Source organism: Podarcis cretensis, assembly GCF_951804945.1.
Source record: "Podarcis cretensis genome assembly, chromosome: 16".
NCBI classification, from domain to species: domain Eukaryota; kingdom Metazoa; phylum Chordata; class Lepidosauria; order Squamata; family Lacertidae; genus Podarcis; species Podarcis cretensis.
Window position 1 is genome coordinate 11,950,442 of NC_137186.1, and position 19,552 is coordinate 11,969,993.

At 48.9% G+C, this 19,552-nt stretch overlaps 1 protein-coding gene across 3 annotated transcripts; it reads left to right on the forward strand.

Moving 5' to 3' along the window:
* The first annotated feature begins 853 nt into the window (after window positions 1–853).
* On the forward strand, window positions 854–19,552 carry B4GALT3 (beta-1,4-galactosyltransferase 3). Of its 3 annotated transcripts, none has more exons than XM_079958184.1 (7): window positions 854–962; window positions 3,583–3,890; window positions 8,474–8,709; window positions 10,063–10,253; window positions 11,120–11,242; window positions 15,600–15,704; window positions 16,948–19,552. In XM_079958184.1, the coding sequence occupies exons 2-7, from the start codon at window positions 3,638–3,640 to the stop codon at window positions 17,543–17,545; spliced, it is 1,506 nt and encodes a 501-aa protein (XP_079814310.1). In that variant the 5' UTR covers window positions 854–962; window positions 3,583–3,637; the 3' UTR covers window positions 17,546–19,552. The 3 variants fall into 3 exon arrangements, with proteins under 3 accessions (XP_079814310.1, XP_079814308.1, XP_079814309.1); XM_079958182.1 differs by lacking the exon at window positions 854–962 and adding an exon at window positions 1,200–1,456 and having other exon boundaries at window positions 3,433–3,890; XM_079958183.1 differs by lacking the exon at window positions 854–962 and adding an exon at window positions 1,200–1,456.

Below are 19,552 nucleotides of genomic sequence, written 5' to 3' on the forward strand. Positions count from 1 at the left end.
GGCACCAGGTTGGCAAAAGCTGATATAAAGAATAAACTCCATCACGGGGGTCATGTAATGCTCCTGACATTTCTGGCTGTTCTGTTCAAGGATTATAGGCTGCAGTCCTATCGCCCTCTTACCCTGGGTTTAAAACCTGTTGACGCCAGAAGGAGTTACTTCTGAGTAACAGGCAGTGAATGGAGCATTTTTCTTCAAGAGTGGACAGACCCAAGGTGCTTATGTATTCCCTCCCAAAGCCCCACCCTGTTAGTAGGGTCTGATTCCTTTTTTATTAATAATATTTTTATTAGAATTTCATTTATAAAAAGAAAAGAGTGAGGGGGGAAAGAAAAAAGTGAGTGATGATGAAAAAAGATACTGTTACATTACCTTACTTGCATATATTCTTATCCTAACACACACACAATTGTCAATAAACTAATATACTCTGTGTAAATTCATTCCAAATATCATTGTATTTTATCCAAAGAGAGGGTGCATCTACAGCTGTCCGTTCCTATGTTGCCCATGTTGCCGTGCCGTAGGGTCCGATTCCTGCTAGCGCGGTGGCAACAGGCGAGGAGGGCAACGGGCCCTCTGTGCATGCTTAGGGCTTCTCTCGCCTTTCGGACGCCGCCGTGCCTCAGACGTCCAAAGTCAACCAAATCCTGGAGCTTCCGCCGTGGGGGAAAAAAAGACTGCAAAAAAATCAAATCGGATCAAAATCTCTGCAGCCTCCGGATTGTTGCTTCCGCGCGCAGGGCGCTTTAAAGGGAGGAGTATCCGGGCCTGCCCTGTTATTCGACGTCACCAGCCCTTCTCTTAGCCCCCTCCCCAAAGCATCCCGCCCCTTAATTCCATTTTTCCCTTTTTTTCTTTTCCTTTTACCTACTGAAGATGGCGGCGGCGGCGGCGGCGGTGTTTCTGATTCTGGGGTGGGGTTGAGAGCGTTCCTGGCGCGGAGGGCTCCCAGCCCCCAGGTGAGCAAGGGCGGGGCAGGAGGTGCGGGAGGGCAGGCGCGCACCCTTGGGGGCCGAGGGGGGTGCGCTCTTTGCAGGAAGGGTGGGCGCCGCTGGGAGAGGCTCTTACACCCGGCGAGCAGGGGACACCTGGGCTCCAGGGTGGCGCTGAGCCTTGCACCTGGGCGAGGGAGGCGGGGGGCGCCTCTTGCAAACCCCCGCGCCCTCTTTCCCCCCCCCCCGGCGTTTCTATGGGGAAAGGGATCCTGAAGGGGAGAGGGTGGGGGAGGGGCTCGGCTCGGGCTCCTTCCCCCTCCCTTGCCAACTGAGCTTTAGCCGTAGAGATCATCCCAGATTTTTTAGCAGCAGGATGGCATTGGTGCTTCCGTTGCGAAATAATGAGATATGTGTGTGCGATATCCATATCTGTATCCCGCTGGGAGTTAAAAGGCGAGGCTTTTATAAGGAGGTAGTTGCTTAGAGCAGAGATTGGGAAGGGACCCGGTGGAGGACAGGTGAGTCAGTCGCGCCAGGATATATACAGGTGAAAGCAGGTCAGGGAGGAAAGGAAAGTTGCTGGATCCAGCTGTGTTCAAATGGAAGTGTGCTACCTTTTGAGTTACTCAGGGCTCTTTAATTTTCTGCGGGATGTCCGAGGGAAAGGGAGGGATGGGGATGGGAAAAGGAGCAAGGGGAGCTAGGCAGCGCCAAGATGAAGAGGTCTTACTTGAACCTGCTGCATTCGAAATGAACCGCGCCAGCTTTTGAGTTACACAGGTCTATTCCTTTCTTGTTGGCTGTTCAAGTAAGGGGGTTAAGAAATGGGTGGTGGTGGTAGGTAAAAACAGTGCTAAAATGTTGCCATGCCTAGTTTATGCTGCTCCCAGAGGATTTCTCTTTTCTCCTCTCCCTCAGCCAGTTTCCTAGGACCGAATACAGATGAAACTGTGTCTTTGTTGCACGGCTTATTCTGACAATTTGAAGATGACGTATGACATATTATGCTTCCGATAATCTGGAGATTATGCAGGGAATGGAAGCCCTGTGCTCTGCCACTGCCAAACTTATTTTGCCAGCTTTCGGACATTTCCCAAAGTGCTCTTCTCTGGAAGCATGCGGTCTAGAAACTTAGTTTCTTAACACACAAACACCCCTTTTTGAAATTGGATTTTGCACCCCAAACTGTTACGTGCATACGTGGAACTGTGATTTTTGTGTAGCTTTGCATGCAACTGTTTTAACCTTAAACTAAGCCTTCGGTGTGTGAATCGCTCAGGAACATTGCATGTGAGATTCCAGTTTATTTCCTAGGGCCAAAATGCAGGATGCGGTACAAAGTTAAACTATGGAACTGCTCCCTCAGCAGGAGTTGAAGGCTACTAACCCTGGTAGCTTTAATAGGATGCTGGACCAGATAGGACATTGGCCTGATACACCAGGTGGTTCTTACGTTCCTATGCAAACCTTTTTATTCATAAATATAGGGGTTGGACTTGGACCAGGGACAGCAGAACGCCACAACCCACCACGCCAGGTGACTTTGAACCAGTTGCACAACATTCATATTCTCTCTCTCGCTGCCTAACCTTCTTCACAAGGTCACAGTGAGGATAAAATGGGGGGTGATGGGCGAACCATGTGCACTGCCCCCAAGCTCCTGGGGCTCCCAGAGAAGAATGGGACTATCAATTTTTTGGCCTGTGCACTTTATCTGCTCCCCCTAATCAGTAAAAGTCACAGGTTTCAGTTTGTAGGAAACTGAGACAGGTTTGGGCAGCATGCGGCCTCAGGGTTGGTCAGGTTCTCTTTGGGAATGCTGATGCGTGTGTGTGTGAGAGAGCTCGCCAGTTCTTTGTCCCTCTGCAAAGCCGTCTCTTGACGCTGCCTGTAAGGGGGAGAAAAGGAAACCTGATGCTTTGTTGCCAGTTACTATTGTTAAAATCAAAAATTATAACAATAGCAAATTATGTATAAAGTAACAGCGAGGCTGTGGGTCCATTGAAGATTTCTGAGGTTGGTTAATCGTTTTTTTCATTCGGCCTTGCCAACAGGTTGCTAGTCCATAATGTTATTTCACAGAAAAGAATTGTAGAGTTGGAAGGGACCCAAAGGGTCATCCAGCCCAACCCCTGCAATGCAAGAAGTTGGACTAAATGACCCTCAGGGTCTCTTCCAACTCTATTTATTTCAATATTATTTTTTTGTCCCACCTCTCCTTCAAGAGGAGCGTACATGGTTCTTCCTCTCCCCATCTTAAGCTCACAACAACCCCGTGAGGTAAGTTATGGCTGAGAGATGGTGACCGGCCTCAAGGTCACCCAGTGAACTTCATGGCTGAGTGTGACATAATAATAATAATAATAATAATTTATTGTTTATACCCTGCCCATCTGTCTCCCCAGCCACCCTGGGCAGCTTCCAACAAAGTATTAAAATACATTCTCACCATTCCACACGCCTATCCTCCCTCCTTTGTTTCCATCATCTTCAGCAGGCCAAGAGCCTGAAAGCAAGAAGGAGAGGCAAGGACCTGGGACCTTCTACATGCCAAGCAGATGACCTGCCCCTGAGCTTCATCCCTCTCCCCCTGCGGCTCCCCAGGAACGGGTCTTCAGAGATGTGCTCTCCTACCTTCTTTCAGGTGTGACTGCTGTCCTTCTGAGGCCCAGGGAGAAGACCTTGCCCCCCACCCCACCATGCTCCGAAGGCTCCTGGATCGGCCCTGCACTTTGGCTCTCCTCATTGGCTTCCAGTTTGCCTTCATGGCTTATTTCTCCTTTGGTGGCTTCCGGAACTTGGCCTCGATATTTGGGCACGACACCAACCCGTCCTTCGACTACTCCCGGACCCACGACGTCTACACCAACCTCAGCCTCCTGCCTCAGCAGCCCCGCTATGGGAGCCCCACTCAGTCTCTGCCCTACTGCCCGGAGCGGTCGCCGTACCTCAGTGAGTGGGGCCTGTGACCACGTTGCTCAGTGTGGAGGTCAAAACTGCAGGGTGAGGGGTGGTTCAGTGTAGGTTCCGACATACGAGGGGCTTGAGAGTCTCCCTTGTCCTAGAATACAGAGAATCACGATCGGCTTTGAAATGGCAATGGGGAATGTTGCGCCCAGGGGCTGAATGTGGCCCTTCATGTGTCTCTCGCTGGCCCTTGCTACTCTCTCCAAGTTGCACACCACACCACACCAGCCCTGCCTGCTCCATGCCCTCCTTGCGTGCATTCGCTCTTGAACTGTAATAATGCCGCCTTCTTTCCTGCATGGAGAGAGGTTTGTGTGTGCGTGAGGAAAAATGCTGACTTTGGCCACTTCTGTGCTATACAGTGGGTACTTCGGGTTACATACGCTTCAGGTTACAGACACTTCAGGTTACAGACTCCGCTAACCCAGAAATAGTACCTCGGGTTAAGAACTTTGCTTCAGGATGAGAACAGAAATTGTGCTCCAGCGGCGCAGTAGCAGCAGGAGGCCCCATTAGCTAAAGTGGTGCTTCAGGTTAAGAACAGTTTCAGGTTAAGAACGGACCTCCAGAACAAATTAAGTACTTAACCCGAGGTGCCATTGTACATGTAAGGCACTATTAGGCCACTTTAAACAGTCATGGCTTCCCCCATTGCATCCTGGGATCTGCCGTTTGCTAAGCTAGCTGAGAATTGTTAGGAACCCCTCCTATTCCCCTCACGGAGCTACAGTTCCCAGAGTTTCCTGGGAACAGGAATTAAACCACTCTGGAAATTGTAGCTCTGGGTGGGTGGGGAACGGGGGTCTGCTAACAACTCTCAGCACCCTTAACAAACCACAGTTTCCAAGTTGTATTACGCTGCTTTAAATCCACAGTGCAGAGGAGGCCTTTTGCATGGCCTACAGTAGAAAATTAAGAGCTGCATCTGTTGCCCTGACACTTTTGCCTCTAGCTCTGTCCTGCACTGGCATGTGGCCTCCAGAATATTACCCACAAGGGAGCGTGGCCCTCAGGCTGGAAAAAGTCCTCCGCTTTGTTTTCCAAAATGTTTCAGGTTCTGCAAGGCCGCAGAGAACACTATTCCCATGAAAGCTCAGTATTTCCAGATTAAAGCCCAGACGTATGCAAGATTACAAAGTCTCTCAAAGCCACTTAAAAAATAAATAAGATAAGGCGGTTATCACAGCATAATGCCTGGCAGTCCCTTTGTCTGCTGCTTGGGCCTGGGTAAATGTTTAATTATTAGATCACATGGCACACCATTAAGTGGCTGAGCCTTTTCAGAGTTGCTGAAGGAGCAGTTTTGTATTGCTGTGTATGAGCTTGATCACTTTTCCTGTGGAATCCCTATTGCAGGGGGGAAATCCCTCACTCGAGGCCAGATATGGCCCTTCGGGCCTCTCTGAACGGCCCTTGGAACTCTCCCCAGGCCACACCCCTCACCCACCCTGCTTTGCACCTTCCTTGCGGTTTTGGTCCAGTTGAACCTCTTGCTTATCTGGAGGGTGGATGGAAAAGGGCGTGAGAGAGCAGGTGCAGAAGCTAGCCTGTTGCACAAGGATGTAATTAATGTGTGCTGCTCCACCCACCACTGGCATGTGGCCCTCAAGAGGTAGCCAAGAACAGAATGTAGTCATTGGGCTACTCCCTTCCCAGTTGCAATGAACAGTTTAACCCTGTGTTTGTCTACTCATGTGTCAGTCCACTGAGTGTAGTGGGGCTGATCTTCCAGGGATGTGTGGGCAGGATTTTCAAGCATGCCCCAGTACCTGTCCGTTATCTGCGATTTCCGTGCTACTCGTTGCTTATCTTTCCCCCTTTGTTAGAGGTTGAGACTGTAAGCTCCTTGGGGCAGGGGCTTGTCCTTCTGCACTCTGTAAAAATGCCATGCAAACTGACAGCCCTGCCAGTACACAGTATAAAGGTAAAGGGACCCCTGACCATTAGGTCCAGTTGTGACCGACTCTGGGGTTGCGGCGCTCATCTCACTTTATTGGCCACTGGAGCTGGCGTACAGCTTCCGGGTCATGTGGCCAGCATGACTAAGCCGCTTCTGGCGAACCAGAGCAGCGCACGGAAACGCCGTTTACCTTCCCGCCGGAGCGGTACCTATTTATCTACTTGCACTTGGACACGCTTTCAAACTGCTAGGTTGGCAGGAGCAGGGACCGAGCAACGGGAGCTCCTCCCGTCGTGGGGATTCAAACTGCCGACCTTCTGATCGGCAAGTCCTAGGCTCCGTGGTTTAACCCACAGCGCCACCCGCGTCCCTAGTACACAGTATAATTGTGTACTAATTACAACAGTAACTTGAGCAAACCAAAATTACCACTCCTCCAAGTGGGGTGGAGAACCTGTGGCCCTCTGGATGTTGCTGAACTATGAGTCCCATCATGCCTCATGGGCTGATGGGAGCTGGAGTCCAGCAACATCTGGAGGGCCCGCAGGTTCCCTAGACGTGATTTAAGGCAAGGGTTCTGAAACTGTGGCTCACAGATTGCCAGCGGACAGCTAGCGTCAGTCGGGTGGCCCCCAGCATGTCAGTAAAAATGCATTATTTAGCACAGTGCATTACAATTTCCAGAACTCAGTCCTACTGGATTCAGCAGCACTTTCTCCTGGGGTGTGTATAGGATCGCAATCTATATTTTTAACTTAGGCCAGGAATCCTCAACTTTTGGGGGCCCAGGGGCACATTTGGAAATCTAAGAAACTTCTGGCCACCACAAAGTACCCATTTCACAGGTGGAAAAACGGCTGAGTCTCTCGCACACATCCAAAGAGGCAAAATGCTTACATGCACCGCAAAATAAATGGACTGTAGACCAACAGATAAGCTGGCCACCCTCCCTTAATTTTTTTCATTTTTTATTTAAAGAGAATGGGAGGGGGGTTGGAGAAACTGAGGGCACCGTAATGGGTGCCTTGTTAGCTACCTCAGATCTAAGCTGACAGTGCAGTCTAATAGGAAAAAGATAATATAGCAACCCATCTACTTGTGCCAGGATGGTTTCAAGAAAAACACAACTTCCAAAAGTCAATAGAAAAGGAAAAGGCAGAAGTTATATTTTTCACCCCTGCCTTAAAGCAAAAGCCCAGAATATCCAGGAAAATAGTTTTAAGGTTAAAAACAGAGCTAATGGTAAGAATGTTAATAGCGCCAAAATGATACCATGCATGATTATATATAGCAACAGTGTTTTGGTAGTGAAGATCTAGGAACGTAGAGTTGTATGAAGCTTATTTTTTTATTTTCTAAAATTTATATACCTGAGGGTAAAAAAGTGTTTTTACCCTAAACAGCCAAGTTCTACTCAGAGTTTAGATCCATTGAAATTAATGGAGATGACCAACTTGGCTCCACAAATTTCAACGAGTCTACATGTTCATACATAAAACAATTTCGAGTCGCTCCCAGAGCTATAATTCCAGGAGTAGTTTAAGAACCAATTCCTTTCCCTAGGGAATTCAGGGTATTGTAGCTCTGGAGGGACTTGGGAGTGTCTCGTAACACACTTAACAAATGACAGTTTGTTTAGGATTCTTTGGGGGCAAGCCGTGACAGGTTAAAGTGGTGTCATAATCCTTTATAGTATAGATGCGGAACAGAATGTAAGAGAGAGGACCTGGCCACCTCCCTCAGCTGAACGGCCTGGATTAGGAAGAGGGTGGCAGGCCTGGAACCCTTTTATAGCGGGTAGTGGCACAGGATTGGCTGCCCAGTGTCACATAACTTCTTTGGGCCCGGAGGATGCTGGGCTGTGGTGATGGTGCCTTGGCTTGAGATGCCCACAGATGCCTCTAGTGATGGCAGCTCTAGTGGAGCAGGGAGCCAGAAGGGCCATAGCTTGGTAGCAGGGCATCACTTTGCATTCAGCGGGTCCCAGGTTCAATCCCGGCCTCTCCAGACAGGGCTGGGAATGTCCACCATCTGAAACCCCAAAGAGCTGCTGCCAGCCAGTGCAGGCAGCACTGAGCTAGATGGACCAGTGGGTCTTACTCAGTTTAAAGTGTGCTTCCCGTGCTCCTGACTCGTTGCACTGTCCACCTGGGGCTGCTGCCGTCGTATTAAGAGCAGCAACTCCCAACCCAGATTGCTCTGACTTATTTTATTATAAAGGAAAGATGTCAAGGGTGCTTCTCTCCAGTCTTGTGGGATTATCCATGACCCAGATGTCCTTGGCGTGAGGACAAAGCAACATTTGCTCCTAACAGCTTGTTATCCTTGTCTTTGCGTGCACATCTCTTGTTCCGTTTTTCTGGGAAATCCTGTTTACAGCTTAAAACTTTGTCGCCACACCTGACACGCAGAGTCTCCTTGCACCTGGAAGGAAAGGTTAGTTTAGCTCCCTGCCTCTGGGGTGAGAGAGATTTAGATAGAGGCCTTCGTGTCGGGTATTCATGCAGGCCTCATGAAGACTAGAAACTTGGGCAGATTCTTTGGGGTTTTTTGGAATGCTGCATCAGAGAGATGAGGCAAGCATCTCTCGCTGGAAGAGCCTAGTGCCTGCATGTGAATTTTTGATTCTGTTCTTGTTCTCCTCTCACCCTACCGACTCTCATCTCAGTTGGCCCCCTGACAGTGAGCTTTAGCCAGGTGCTGAATCTGGAGCAGATCCAAGAGAAGAACCCGGCGGTGGGCCTTGGGGGCAGGTACCGCCCTTCCACCTGCGAGCCACGCTCCCGGACAGCCGTCATCATCCCGCACCGCAACCGGGAGACACACCTGCGCCACTTGCTCTACTACTTACATCCCTTTCTCCAGCGCCAGCAGCTGCAGTATGGGATCTATGTGGTCCATCAGGTGCGTTTGTTTGGGATATTTGTGAAAGAGAGATTAATTAAATGCAACCCAGGGGTGGGGGCAGTGCCGGATTTACAGTGGTGCCTCGCAAGACGAAAATAATTCGTTCCGTGAGTCTCTTCGTCTTGCGGTTTTTTTCGTCTTGCAAAGCACCCCGATTAGCGGATTAGCGGCTTAGAAAAGGGGGGGCGCGAAAAAACTCGCAAGACGTTTTTGTCTTGCAAAGCAAGCCCATAGGGAAATTCGTCTTGCAAAGCGCCTCGAAAAACAGAAAACCCTTTTGTCTAGTGGGTTTTTCGTCTTGCGAGGCATTCGTCTTGCGGGGCACCACTGTACATGTAACCTAAACAAGCTGTAGCTTAGGGCCCCATTCTCTTGTGCCCCCCAAAAAACTTAAAGGGAAAAAATCTGGATGTACATTTCCAAAATATAAGATAAAAAACAAAATAAAAGCTACATACAGCAACAGTGTTTTGTGTTGTGTAGGCTCCTATGATGTAAGTAATGGGTCCCACCTGCTCCCTAAAATATCATATACAGTGGTACCTCGGGTTACAGACGCTTCAGGTTACAGACTCTGCTAACCCAGAAATAGTACCTCGGGTTAAGAAGTTTGCTTCAGGATGAGAACAGAAATCTTGCGGCGGTGGCAGCGGGAGGCCCCATTAGCTAAAGTGGTGTCTCAGGTTAAGAACAATTTCAGGTTAAGAACGGATCTCCAGAATGAATTAAGTACTTAACGCGAGGTACCACTGTAAATCATTTCAGATACGCATTGCTTGGGGAGTGAAACAGTCCCCATAAGCAATCATGTTTGCTATACAGTGGTTCCTTGATCGTTGGAACTTGGCTGTTTTCAGGCACTAATACACCGCCCTGTGGAATTCTACCAGTTATATTTTATCTGCACAATCGGAATGAATTTCGGGAACAAAATGCTTTTTCTGGGCAGCCTGAACAGGAGCAGTCACCTTTAAGAAAAGTTCAGAATAGGCCAATATATATGTGGACTCTCCCTAGATCAAGTGACTTTTCTTCTTTAAGTTCTCAGAGCTCTTAACCTAGCTCAAGGTTGCCATCTGAACTAGCCAGATGTTTAACTGAGAATCAAACACAGTCCATCATTTGAAAAGTAAGACTTTAGAGCCGTCTCCCCTCACAAAATGGCAACTAAACCTTCTGTTCTAGTGACTCCAACCTTGTTTTAAGGAGCCATTTGGCACTGAGCTTTTATCTCTGAGTTTCTAGCACTGCTGACACCTGAGGCAATTGCCTTGTGACAGGGCTGGGCCTCGTGAGTCTTTCCCCTTGCCCTGTTGCCACTTCTTCCCACTCAACCCTGCTTCTCTGTAGGCTGGCAATGCGACTTTCAACCGGGCCAAGCTGCTGAATGTGGGCGTGAAGGAAGCCCTAAAGGATGAGGAGTGGAACTGCCTCTTCCTCCACGATGTTGACCTCATTCCCGAGAACGACCACAATCTCTACATCTGCGACCCGTGGAGTCCCAAGCACGTCTCTGTCGCCATGAACAAGTTTGGCTACAAGTGAGAAAGCAGGGATAAAGAGGACAGGACTGATCGCACCATGCATTGTGGTGGGTGGGTGGTTGTATTCAGGGCTGGCTCTGTGGTGTTAGTTTTTTTGAAAAATAAAGTATTAATTTGTATACAGCACGTAACAACCAAGAGCAGAACGAACGTATAAACATTAGAAAATGTAAAAACAAGTGCAGAATCCAACAGGTTTCCAAAGAAAAAGAGAAAAAGTGAGTGCCAAATGCTGAAATTACCGTCTCTTCAGAGCTGGCCATGTTTGTGAGGTGGTTTCCTTGTTTGATTAGAACTATTAACATATTTTGAATCAAGGGAAACCAATCAATAAGGAAACTAATCAATAAGGATCCTTGCCTTGACTTTCATTGAGCCTTTTTAACCACACTGGTTGGTTTTTCCAGACAATGAAATTGGCCAAAATCTGTGCCGAATGTTCAGTGTTCTAGCTTTCACCATTTCTGGGCTATTTCAAAACATGAGCAGAAAACATAATCAGGTCCTGATGCTCCTCCTCAAAAGGCTCTTGTGTTTTGAGGGCAGCACTCGGAGCGCACTCACTCCATTTCATTAAATTCATAGAATCAGTTTTAAAAAAAGAATAAATCCAAACTACACCCATAAGTAATTTCCCATCATTGCCAAGCAGACCAAATATGAATTAAGTTTGATTTGAGGTTGGACTTTCCATCTATGTGCAGTACACTAGCACATGAGAAACAGCAAATGCTTTGCAAATTTGTGTCAAGAGCCTTTCCCACCCCCACCCCGTGTCTTTGAAATATCTAGTGCGGGGGATTCCCATTGTCACTTAAAACGACTTAACAATGCTGGCTTTTCTCTCCATTTTCCCACTCCAGCCTCCCATATTCGCAGTACTTTGGCGGTGTGTCGGCCCTTACCCCGGACCAGTACCTAAAGATCAATGGCTTCCCCAACGAGTACTGGGGCTGGGGAGGCGAGGACGATGACATCGCCACGAGGTCAGTGTCCCTTGTTCACCCCTCTCTTTCCGTGGTGGCCGTTGTCTCTTTGCCCTCTGCATTCCGACCTGCAACCATTTCTCCCACTCGCTTACAACATGCATTGCTCTTTTCGTTTTGGCACCTAACTCGGCGGCAACTGTAGCTGAGGGGTTGGCGGCGGTTCGTTCAGTTGTTTAGAGCATGGTGCTGATAACGCCAAGGTTGCAGGTTCGATCCCGGTATGGGACGACTGTATATTCCTGCATTGCAGTGGGGTCAGACTGGATGACCCTCAGGGTCCCTTCCAACTCTACAATTCTAGGTTTCTGTGGTTCAAACCCTGTTGGTGACCTTGCACGCCAGTCTCCGGAAACCACAGGAGTGTGTAGTTAAATGATGGAGCTCTCTCCTGCAGGAGGCAGTGATGATTACCAACTTGGTGGCTTTAAAATAGGATTGGACAAAATTAATTGGGGGCGGGGTTAAGACTTCCTGTTGTACTCAGTTCCTGCTTGCAGGCTTCCTGTCGGCATTGGTTGGCTGCTGAGAGGACAGGATGCTGGACTAGATGGCCCTTTGGCCTGATCCGGAAGAATTATTATCCTGTTGGCAATCTTACAGTGCCTGCGAAGAAGGCACTGACTTGTGCATTTTTCAGAGGCAACTCTACCAACTTAAAAAGGACTAGAAACTTGTTGCTGTTTTTAAAAAAGAGAGAAAGAGAAAGAAATAAAAAGTGGTAGAAGCAGCTCAGATTCTTAAATTCCAGGCCAGATAATCATTCTTCCTGCTTTTTTTCCTGCAATTGTGAAGAACTGTGGCATAAGTGTAGCCATGGTTTTTAGGCTAAAAATGTGCAGTGGGAAGAGTAGCTGCAGCTGGTAGGTTTACGATCTTTGGTATTGTAGTTTTCCCTGCCTGCTGCAAGACTCGGAGATTATTGGAGCACTGATCTCCCCACCCAGCCTCTGTTTGTTCCACTCCCTACTTCCCACTCTGCAAGTGGAGTGCTGTTTTCCTTCTCATCGCCTTCATTATCATCTCTTTTTATCTCTTTCTTCCACCCTGCCTTGTGCACGCTGTCGGATCCTTGCATGCTCATTTTTCCCACGCAGGCTGTGGCGGTTTGGGCTGCAGCATTCAGGTAAGGTGAGAAAATTGCAGCAAGCCTGATGACGCGCCCAGCTCTGTAATCCCATGTGTTTGTTGCATTAGGGTTTGAACTTGTTGGCGAATTGAACGTCTGTGATGTCATGGGATGTTCACAAATACTACAACACTAGGGGGGGGGGTCTCTTGTGAGATGTTGTTGGGTCAGCTCAGCAACGGTGAGAGAAGGTGGAAAGGGAAACTGCACAGAACAATGAGATTTTCAATGGAAAGGTGGGGGTATAAATGTTTTCTGAGGGCTGTGCCCAACGTAGTTTTACTTGGGGTAAAAGTCATGGAGATTATCCATGTTTTTTAACTTCACTGGGTCTGTTCTGAATAGAACCACCTTTGGATATAGTCCAAAGATCTGTGCTCTTGTAAGGAACAGGTGTGAAGCTTTAATTTTGTGTATTTGATCCCAAAGAATGCATGTCCAGAATTTTTGAGGTGATAAAAGAATTATCTAATGGGGCACCAGAAGAGAAACTTAATCTACTCCTGCAGACATTAGAATCTGAGTACCTAACACCTCACCAACCTGGGTTTAGCACACTTGTGAGCTACTTACTAGGAATTGGACCACATCCACCCTATACATTTAAAACACTACTTTAAACTGTCAATTCCCAAAGAATCCTGGGAAGTGTAGTTTGTTAAGGGAGCTGAGAGTTGTTAGGAGAACCCTGTTCTTCGAGAACTACAGTTCCCAGAGTTCCCTGAGAAGAAAGATGGATAGCTAAATAACTTCAGAAATTGTAGCTTTATACAGTGGTACCTCGGGTTACAGACGCTTCAGGTTACAGATGCTTCAGGTTACAGACTCCGCTAACCCAGAAATAGTACCTTGGGTTAAGAACTTTGCTTCAGGATGAGAACAGAAATCGTGCTCCAGCGGTGCAGTGGCAGTGGGAGGCCCAATTAGCTAAAGTGGTACCTCAGGTTAAGAACAGTTTCAGGTTAAGAACGGACCTCCAGAACAAATTAAGTTCTTAACCCAAGGTACCACTGTATTCAAGGAGGGCAGTGAGGTGTAGTCTTTATTTATTTCATTTGTTAGTTGCTTTTCTCACAGGGGAACCCAAAGCAACTTACATTAAAACCGATTAGGAACATCCAATAAAAATCCAAAAAGTACCACTAAACAGATAAAGCAGAGCACGACTTAGCGATCCCACCTCATTCAAAGAGGCCACATTGCTATTCTTCAAATTAAGAGCCAAAAGTCTGGGTACCTGGCACCTAAAAGTAAAGAGATGCCTCTCTGGAAAGAACATTCTGCAAGCAGGGGGCCACCACAAAAAAGGCCCAATATTGTGTTGCCACCTTCTGAACCTCCTGCGGAGGGGGCACATGAAGAAGGACTGCAGATGCTGTTCGCAGGGTCTGGGTCAGTTCAGGCGGGAAGAGAGAGGCAGTCCTTGACGTATTTGAGTCCTGAGCCACAGAAGTCTTTATAGGTCAAAACCTGCACTTTCAATTTTGCATGGAAAGCAATTAGCAGCCAGGATGATCGTGCCAGAACTGGTGCTATTTGTTCAGACACAGTCAGAAATTTGGCTTCTGAATTCTGCACCAGCTGCAGTTTCTGAATGGTCTTCAAAGGCAGCTCCATGTGTAGCACATTGCAGTAGTCCAGCTCTGAGGTTACCAGAGCACAGGCGACAGAATTAGGCCGTCCCTGTCCAGAGATGGATGCCAGCAGCTGAAGCTGATGGAAGGCACTCAGCGCCACTAAGGCCACTTGAGCCTTGATGGATTCAGAAGTATTAAAAGACTATGCCTATTCCTTCAGAGAGAGTGTAACTGCAGCCAAGGTATGACCTGTGGAGAGAGTTCTGAGGGCCAAATAGAGAAACCTGGAGGGCCGCATTCGCAACCACCCTGGGCCTGAGGTTCGCTATCAGCACTTTGCAAACACACACACATAAGCCCTGGGAAAGAGGCAGGATCCCAGCCCCAGGGAGGCTACAATCTTAAGATTTGCCAGTGAGGGGTGGCAGGAAGGAAGAGGAGAGGGAACTAAGAGACATGGATAACAAAGGATTAATAAAATTGGTGCTTGGTTCCAACAGGCTCACCCAGGGAAGCATTTTGGCTCCCAAATTGTGCCTCTCTTCAATGGATTTGACTAGGACTGTGCGTCGCCATGGCAACTGTTCCACCTCATGCTGTGAGGGAACAGCAGTGGAATGCTTAACCTTGAGCGAAGATAAAGGAAAAGCGAGAGAGAGAGAGAGAGACCCAAGTGGGTACGGGGAAGGAGGGAATTGGCTGTGAGGGCGTGCCTACGCTCTGCTTCTGGAAAATTCCCTGTGCAAAAGCGTTGGCGTTAAAAGAGAGGGGGGATGCACATTACCCACCTCCTGATTGGTCAGGAGTCCATGACCTCAGAGCATGTTCGACATCTCTGTTAGGGAGCTCCCCAGGCAAGGTGCCTCTGGAGATGCCCAAGCCATCTGACTAAATCCTCAGCGCTGGCCCAAGATATTTTGCCACCTGAGGCAAAAAACAAAATGGCGTCCCCTTCTCTTTCTTCTCGCGCTCCCCATTCTGTGTACAGAAGCTGGCAGGCCTAGCAGTTGACTCTTATCGAACACTTAATGAGACAGTGTCACCCACTGTTCCTAAGGCAGCATGCTGCGTGTGTCTGTGCATTTATTTGGCCACATCTGCACCCTTAGGCATTCTTGTACCACGTCAACCGTCATGGCCTCCCTCCTGACAAAGGATCTTGCGAACGGCAGTTAGTTAAGGGTGCTGAGAGGTGTTAGGAGACCACTGCTACAACTCAGAGTGATTTAATAGCCAATCCTGCTTCACAAGGAACTCTTGAGAACTGTGGCTCTGTCAGGGTAGCTGAGCACTCTTAACAAACCACACCTCCCAGAATTCTTTGGGGGAAGCCATGGCTGTTGAAATGGTTGCCGTGGTGCTTTCAATGGTCTAAGCTGGTAGTTAATGGACAGCTTTTGCCATGCTTCCAGCAGCAGTGTAACATGATAGTGACAGTCTATCCCAGTGAGCAGTTTGGCTTGCTGTGTGACAGGCCTGTGGCAGACCTAGCTCTGGTCTCCAATGGAGAGGGGTTGGCGGTGGACATGCTGTTGCCACCACCACTCCCCGCACTCCTAAACATGTTGCCTGAGGCACCTGCTCCACTGTGGCTAACGATAGGGCCGGGCTAGCAAATCCTAATTCAGCCTCCTTGCTTCTGTGTCTCCAGGGTGCGCCTGGCCGGCATGAAGATCTCGCGGCCTCCTGTCTCTGTCGGCCACTACAAGATGGTGAAGCATAAGGGAGATAAAGGCAACGAGGAGAATCCACACAGGTGTGCTGCTTCCTGCCTCCTACCCCCCCCCCAAAAAAAACCCCCTGCAGTTGGAGGAATAATCATTTTATTATTTGTACTCTGTCCATCGGGTTGCTCCAGCCACTCTAGGCAGCTTCCATCATATACAAAAACAAAATAAAACTTTAAATTTCAAAAAATTGCCTGAAGGGGGCTGCCTTCAGATGTCTTCTAAATGATGTGTAGTTGTTTATCTCCTTGACATCTGACGGGAGGGCATTCCACAGGTAGGGGGGCCACTACTGAGAAGGCCCTCTGCCTGGTTCCCTGTAACCTCACTTCTTGCAGGGAGGGAACCAGCCCTCGGAGGTGGACCTCAGTGGGTGAACGATGGGAGTGGAGATGCTCCTTCAGGTATACTGGGCTGAGCCAGTTTAGGACTTCAAACATCATCAGCAGCAACACTTTGAATTGTGCTCAAAAACAGTCCTGGGAGCCAACATAGGTCTTTTTATATATAGTTATCCTTATCTCCTGTCAACCTAGCAGTTTGAAAGCACGTCAAAGTGCAAGTAGATAAGTAGGTACCACTCCGGCGGGCAGGTAAACAGCGTTTCCGTGCGCTGCTCTGGTTCGCCAGAACCGGCTTAGTCATGCTGGCCACATGACCCGGAAGCTGTATGCCGGCTCCCTCGGCCAATAAAGCGAGATGAGCGCCGCAACCCCAGAGTCGGCCACGACTGGGCCTAAGGTCAGGGGTCCCTTTACCTTTATCCTTTATTAGGCATAGCAAACCACACATTATCAAACAGACACCGTATACAAATTGTGCAAAATATGAGCTCAACATAATAAGGTTTGTCCTGGTCAGATCTTTAACTCCAGAGAAAATCAATTTGCATAAATAATACAATACAGCACTACCAAATCCCCGATCAATTAAGAACCACTAATTTATCATTATTCTGACTCCCTCCTTTGGCAATCCTCACAGAACTTCTAACCCAATGGTTGCCATTAATTTGATTGGAATTAATTTTATAATAAAATGATTTTAGAATGTTTTATCGTTTTACTGTTGTTAGCCGCTCTGAGCCCGGCTTTGGCTGGGGAGGGCGGGATATAAATAAAATTTACTATTATTAATTATTCTCTTTATAATGACCCAGTCTTTCTACATGGACAGCACTTTCAGGACCTGTGGCAGAAGAGCGCTTTAAATGTGTGGCAGAAATGGGACCTTGCACATACTCACTCTCTCTGTCTCTCCCCAACCCCGTAGGTTTGACCTGCTGATCAGGACGCATCGGGCTTGGACCCAGGACGGGATGAACTCCCTCTCGTACACACTCCTCTCCAAGGAGCTGCAACCTCTGTACACTAACATCACGGCCAACATCGGCACCAACCCTCGGGCCACCCGGGGCGGCAAGGGCTCGATCCCCAGCCTCGGTGGCAGGAACTATCCAAGCGGCAGCAACCACGACTTCCGCCAGGAGATGCTGCGCAAGACTCCGTTTGCCAAGCTCTCCCGGGCCATGGGTTGGGGGGAAGTTCCCCTCGGGACCATCCAGGCCCTGCTGGATTCGGCGACGGGAGAGCGGGGTGCTCCCAAACCGGAGAAGACGAAAACCAGCCCCACAGCGGGGAAGGCGGAGCGGGAGGTGGGGTCCCCCCGTGCGGCGGCTGGCAGCGCCAGGCCAGGAATCCTCAGAACGGTCGTCCTGGCGGCGGCACCCAGTGCGGAAGCTGCGAAGCGAGAAGCAGAGGATGCTGGGAAGCATCTACCCGGGCAAGCGGAGGCAGAGTTTTTGAAGACCCCTGCCTCCCCGGTCCAGAAGCCCATGAGCAATCACACTGGCCCAGGAAGCGCCGGCTAGGGCGGGTGCTGCAGTCCAAGCCGGTGGGCACTAGGCACCACAGCCAAGCCTCAAGCCTCTAGAACCAATCGTAGGAGTTGCAATAATAATCAGGCTGTGGCCTAGAGCCCATCGGACTGCCTTCTCTGTGTCTGCTGGGTCACCAGGGCCCAACAAACCCAGACTGGACAATGGAGAGAGACCTGGGAGGGGCAATAAACGGTAGTTAAATTTCCACTGGGTGGGGGGAATACACTCCACATTCTGATTCCTTAGCGGTTGACTCCTGGTTCCACCTGCGGTGCCGTCTCGTCCCGAAGACTTTGGCCCTACCTCAGAGGTGCCACCAACTTTCTGCAGAAGCCATACCCCCTTGGATTTGGGGCTGACTCTCATTATGTGGCCTGGGAGTGTTCTGCACTGTTAAAGGGGGTCATTAAGCTGCTGTGACATTTGCGTGCTGGTGGGTTTTGTCTGAGGCAGTGGACAGAACGGGGAAGAGGTGGCTGCATACGATTGAAGTGAAGGAGGGCACATCCACTGAGCTCCGTCCTGTCGCTGGTGCCAGGCTTCCTCAGAAGCAAAGGCCTTTCCTGCAAAAGCCCTTGGCCTCATGCCGTCCCAGTGGAAAGATGCAGGCCTCTTCCCTGCCTGGTTTGGAGAAGGGGGCACTCCACAGCCTGGCGATGCTGGGTGACTTCTTCAAAAGGCTGGCGAAGGCGGAGATCCCCTGCTTTGCCAGACTTTTTGAAAGAAATTTGTCCATATACAAACACTATTTTTCTGGCTCCCTCCTTCCTTAAAAGGAGGAACTGTGCTCAGTCGAGGTGCTGGTGGTAAACCTAACATTTGGTAGGAGAGAGGTCTGTCCCCGCCGTCGTCCGTCCCCCCCCCCCAAATCGAATTGAAACCTAGATGGCTGCTTCCTGCAGTTCTCTGAACCAACCCCTCTCACATCTTCTAGAGCTGGACGCAGATGGATGCTGGAACCTATTTATTCATTCTGAGCCAAGCAAGAAATCCCCCTTTTTTTTAATGTCCAAGGATTAGGGCCACATTCCACACAACACATTGAAAGCATTAAAGTGCCACTTTTGTGGTCATGGCTTCTCCCAAAGAATTCTGGGAGATGCGGTTCGTTTGGGGTGCTGAGAGTTGCTGTGGGGTCCCTAGTTCACCTCAAGAATGCGATTTAACGTTCAATCCCTCTTCACAGGGAACTCTGGATTTCAATTCCATGAGGAGAAGGGCAGGTGGTCATTTCCCACAACTCTCAGCACCTTAATAGCTCCCATGATTATTTGGGGGAAGCCATTTAAAATGGTATGATAGGCCTTTAAATGTATGGCATGAAAGTGGCCTAGGTTCATTTTGGGGTCAAAAGTGGGGCTACTTCTCAACTTTGGGCTGTCGTGCAATATATTCCTTCCCAAGGAGATCCCTTTTTAATGGTGTAGTGCCATTTTTTGTACCCTAATCCCCATCCCAAATAGGCTAAGGTGCCCACTGGATGCCTCCCCTCGCAGGCTGTTTCTAGCACCTTGGGCCCCCTTCCTTGACTAAAAAAAGGCCTATGTGGACCATTGGAAATGGGGTTTGATCAGCCCTGTACTTTCTGTAGCTGCTGAATCATGGTGGTTTTTAAAATCAAAATAAGCTGGAAAGGGGATAGATTGTAAAACTTCCTATGAACGGAAGTTATAGTGATATAGTTAACATTACACAGTGCCCTCTTCCAGCTCTACACATTCACACACACATTTTTCTCTCTCTCAGGGCTGGTCCCAGCCTGCAACCTGTGCCCCCCACCCCCACCCCACCCCCCGGCCTCAGAAAAGGCCCTTTCCTCTTCCTCTCCGCAGGTGTGCGTCTCACAATCGCTCTAGCTGTTGGCAGTGGTGTGTAGTTATTTATTCTATTTATGGAGTCCTCGTTCTCTCTCGCTGTAGCTGCTGTCCCTTGCCTCAGTTTTTGATAAACCGATTTTTTTAATGAAATAAAAACATGGTCTGTGGATTAAAGAGGAAA

What these genes read in the sequence shown, in the direction of transcription:
- B4GALT3 (XM_079958184.1), top strand. Translation starts at nt 3,638, where the DNA reads ATGCTCCGAAGGCTCCTGGATCGGCCCTGCACTTTGGCTCTCCTCATT. An exon ending in GGATCTATGTGGTCCATCAG is followed by an intron (nt 8,710 to 10,062) that starts GTGCGTTTGTTT and finishes GCTTCTCTGTAG; the next exon opens with GCTGGCAATGCGACTTTCAA. An exon ending in AACGAGGAGAATCCACACAG is followed by an intron (nt 15,705 to 16,947) that starts GTGTGCTGCTTC and finishes CCAACCCCGTAG; the next exon opens with GTTTGACCTGCTGATCAGGA.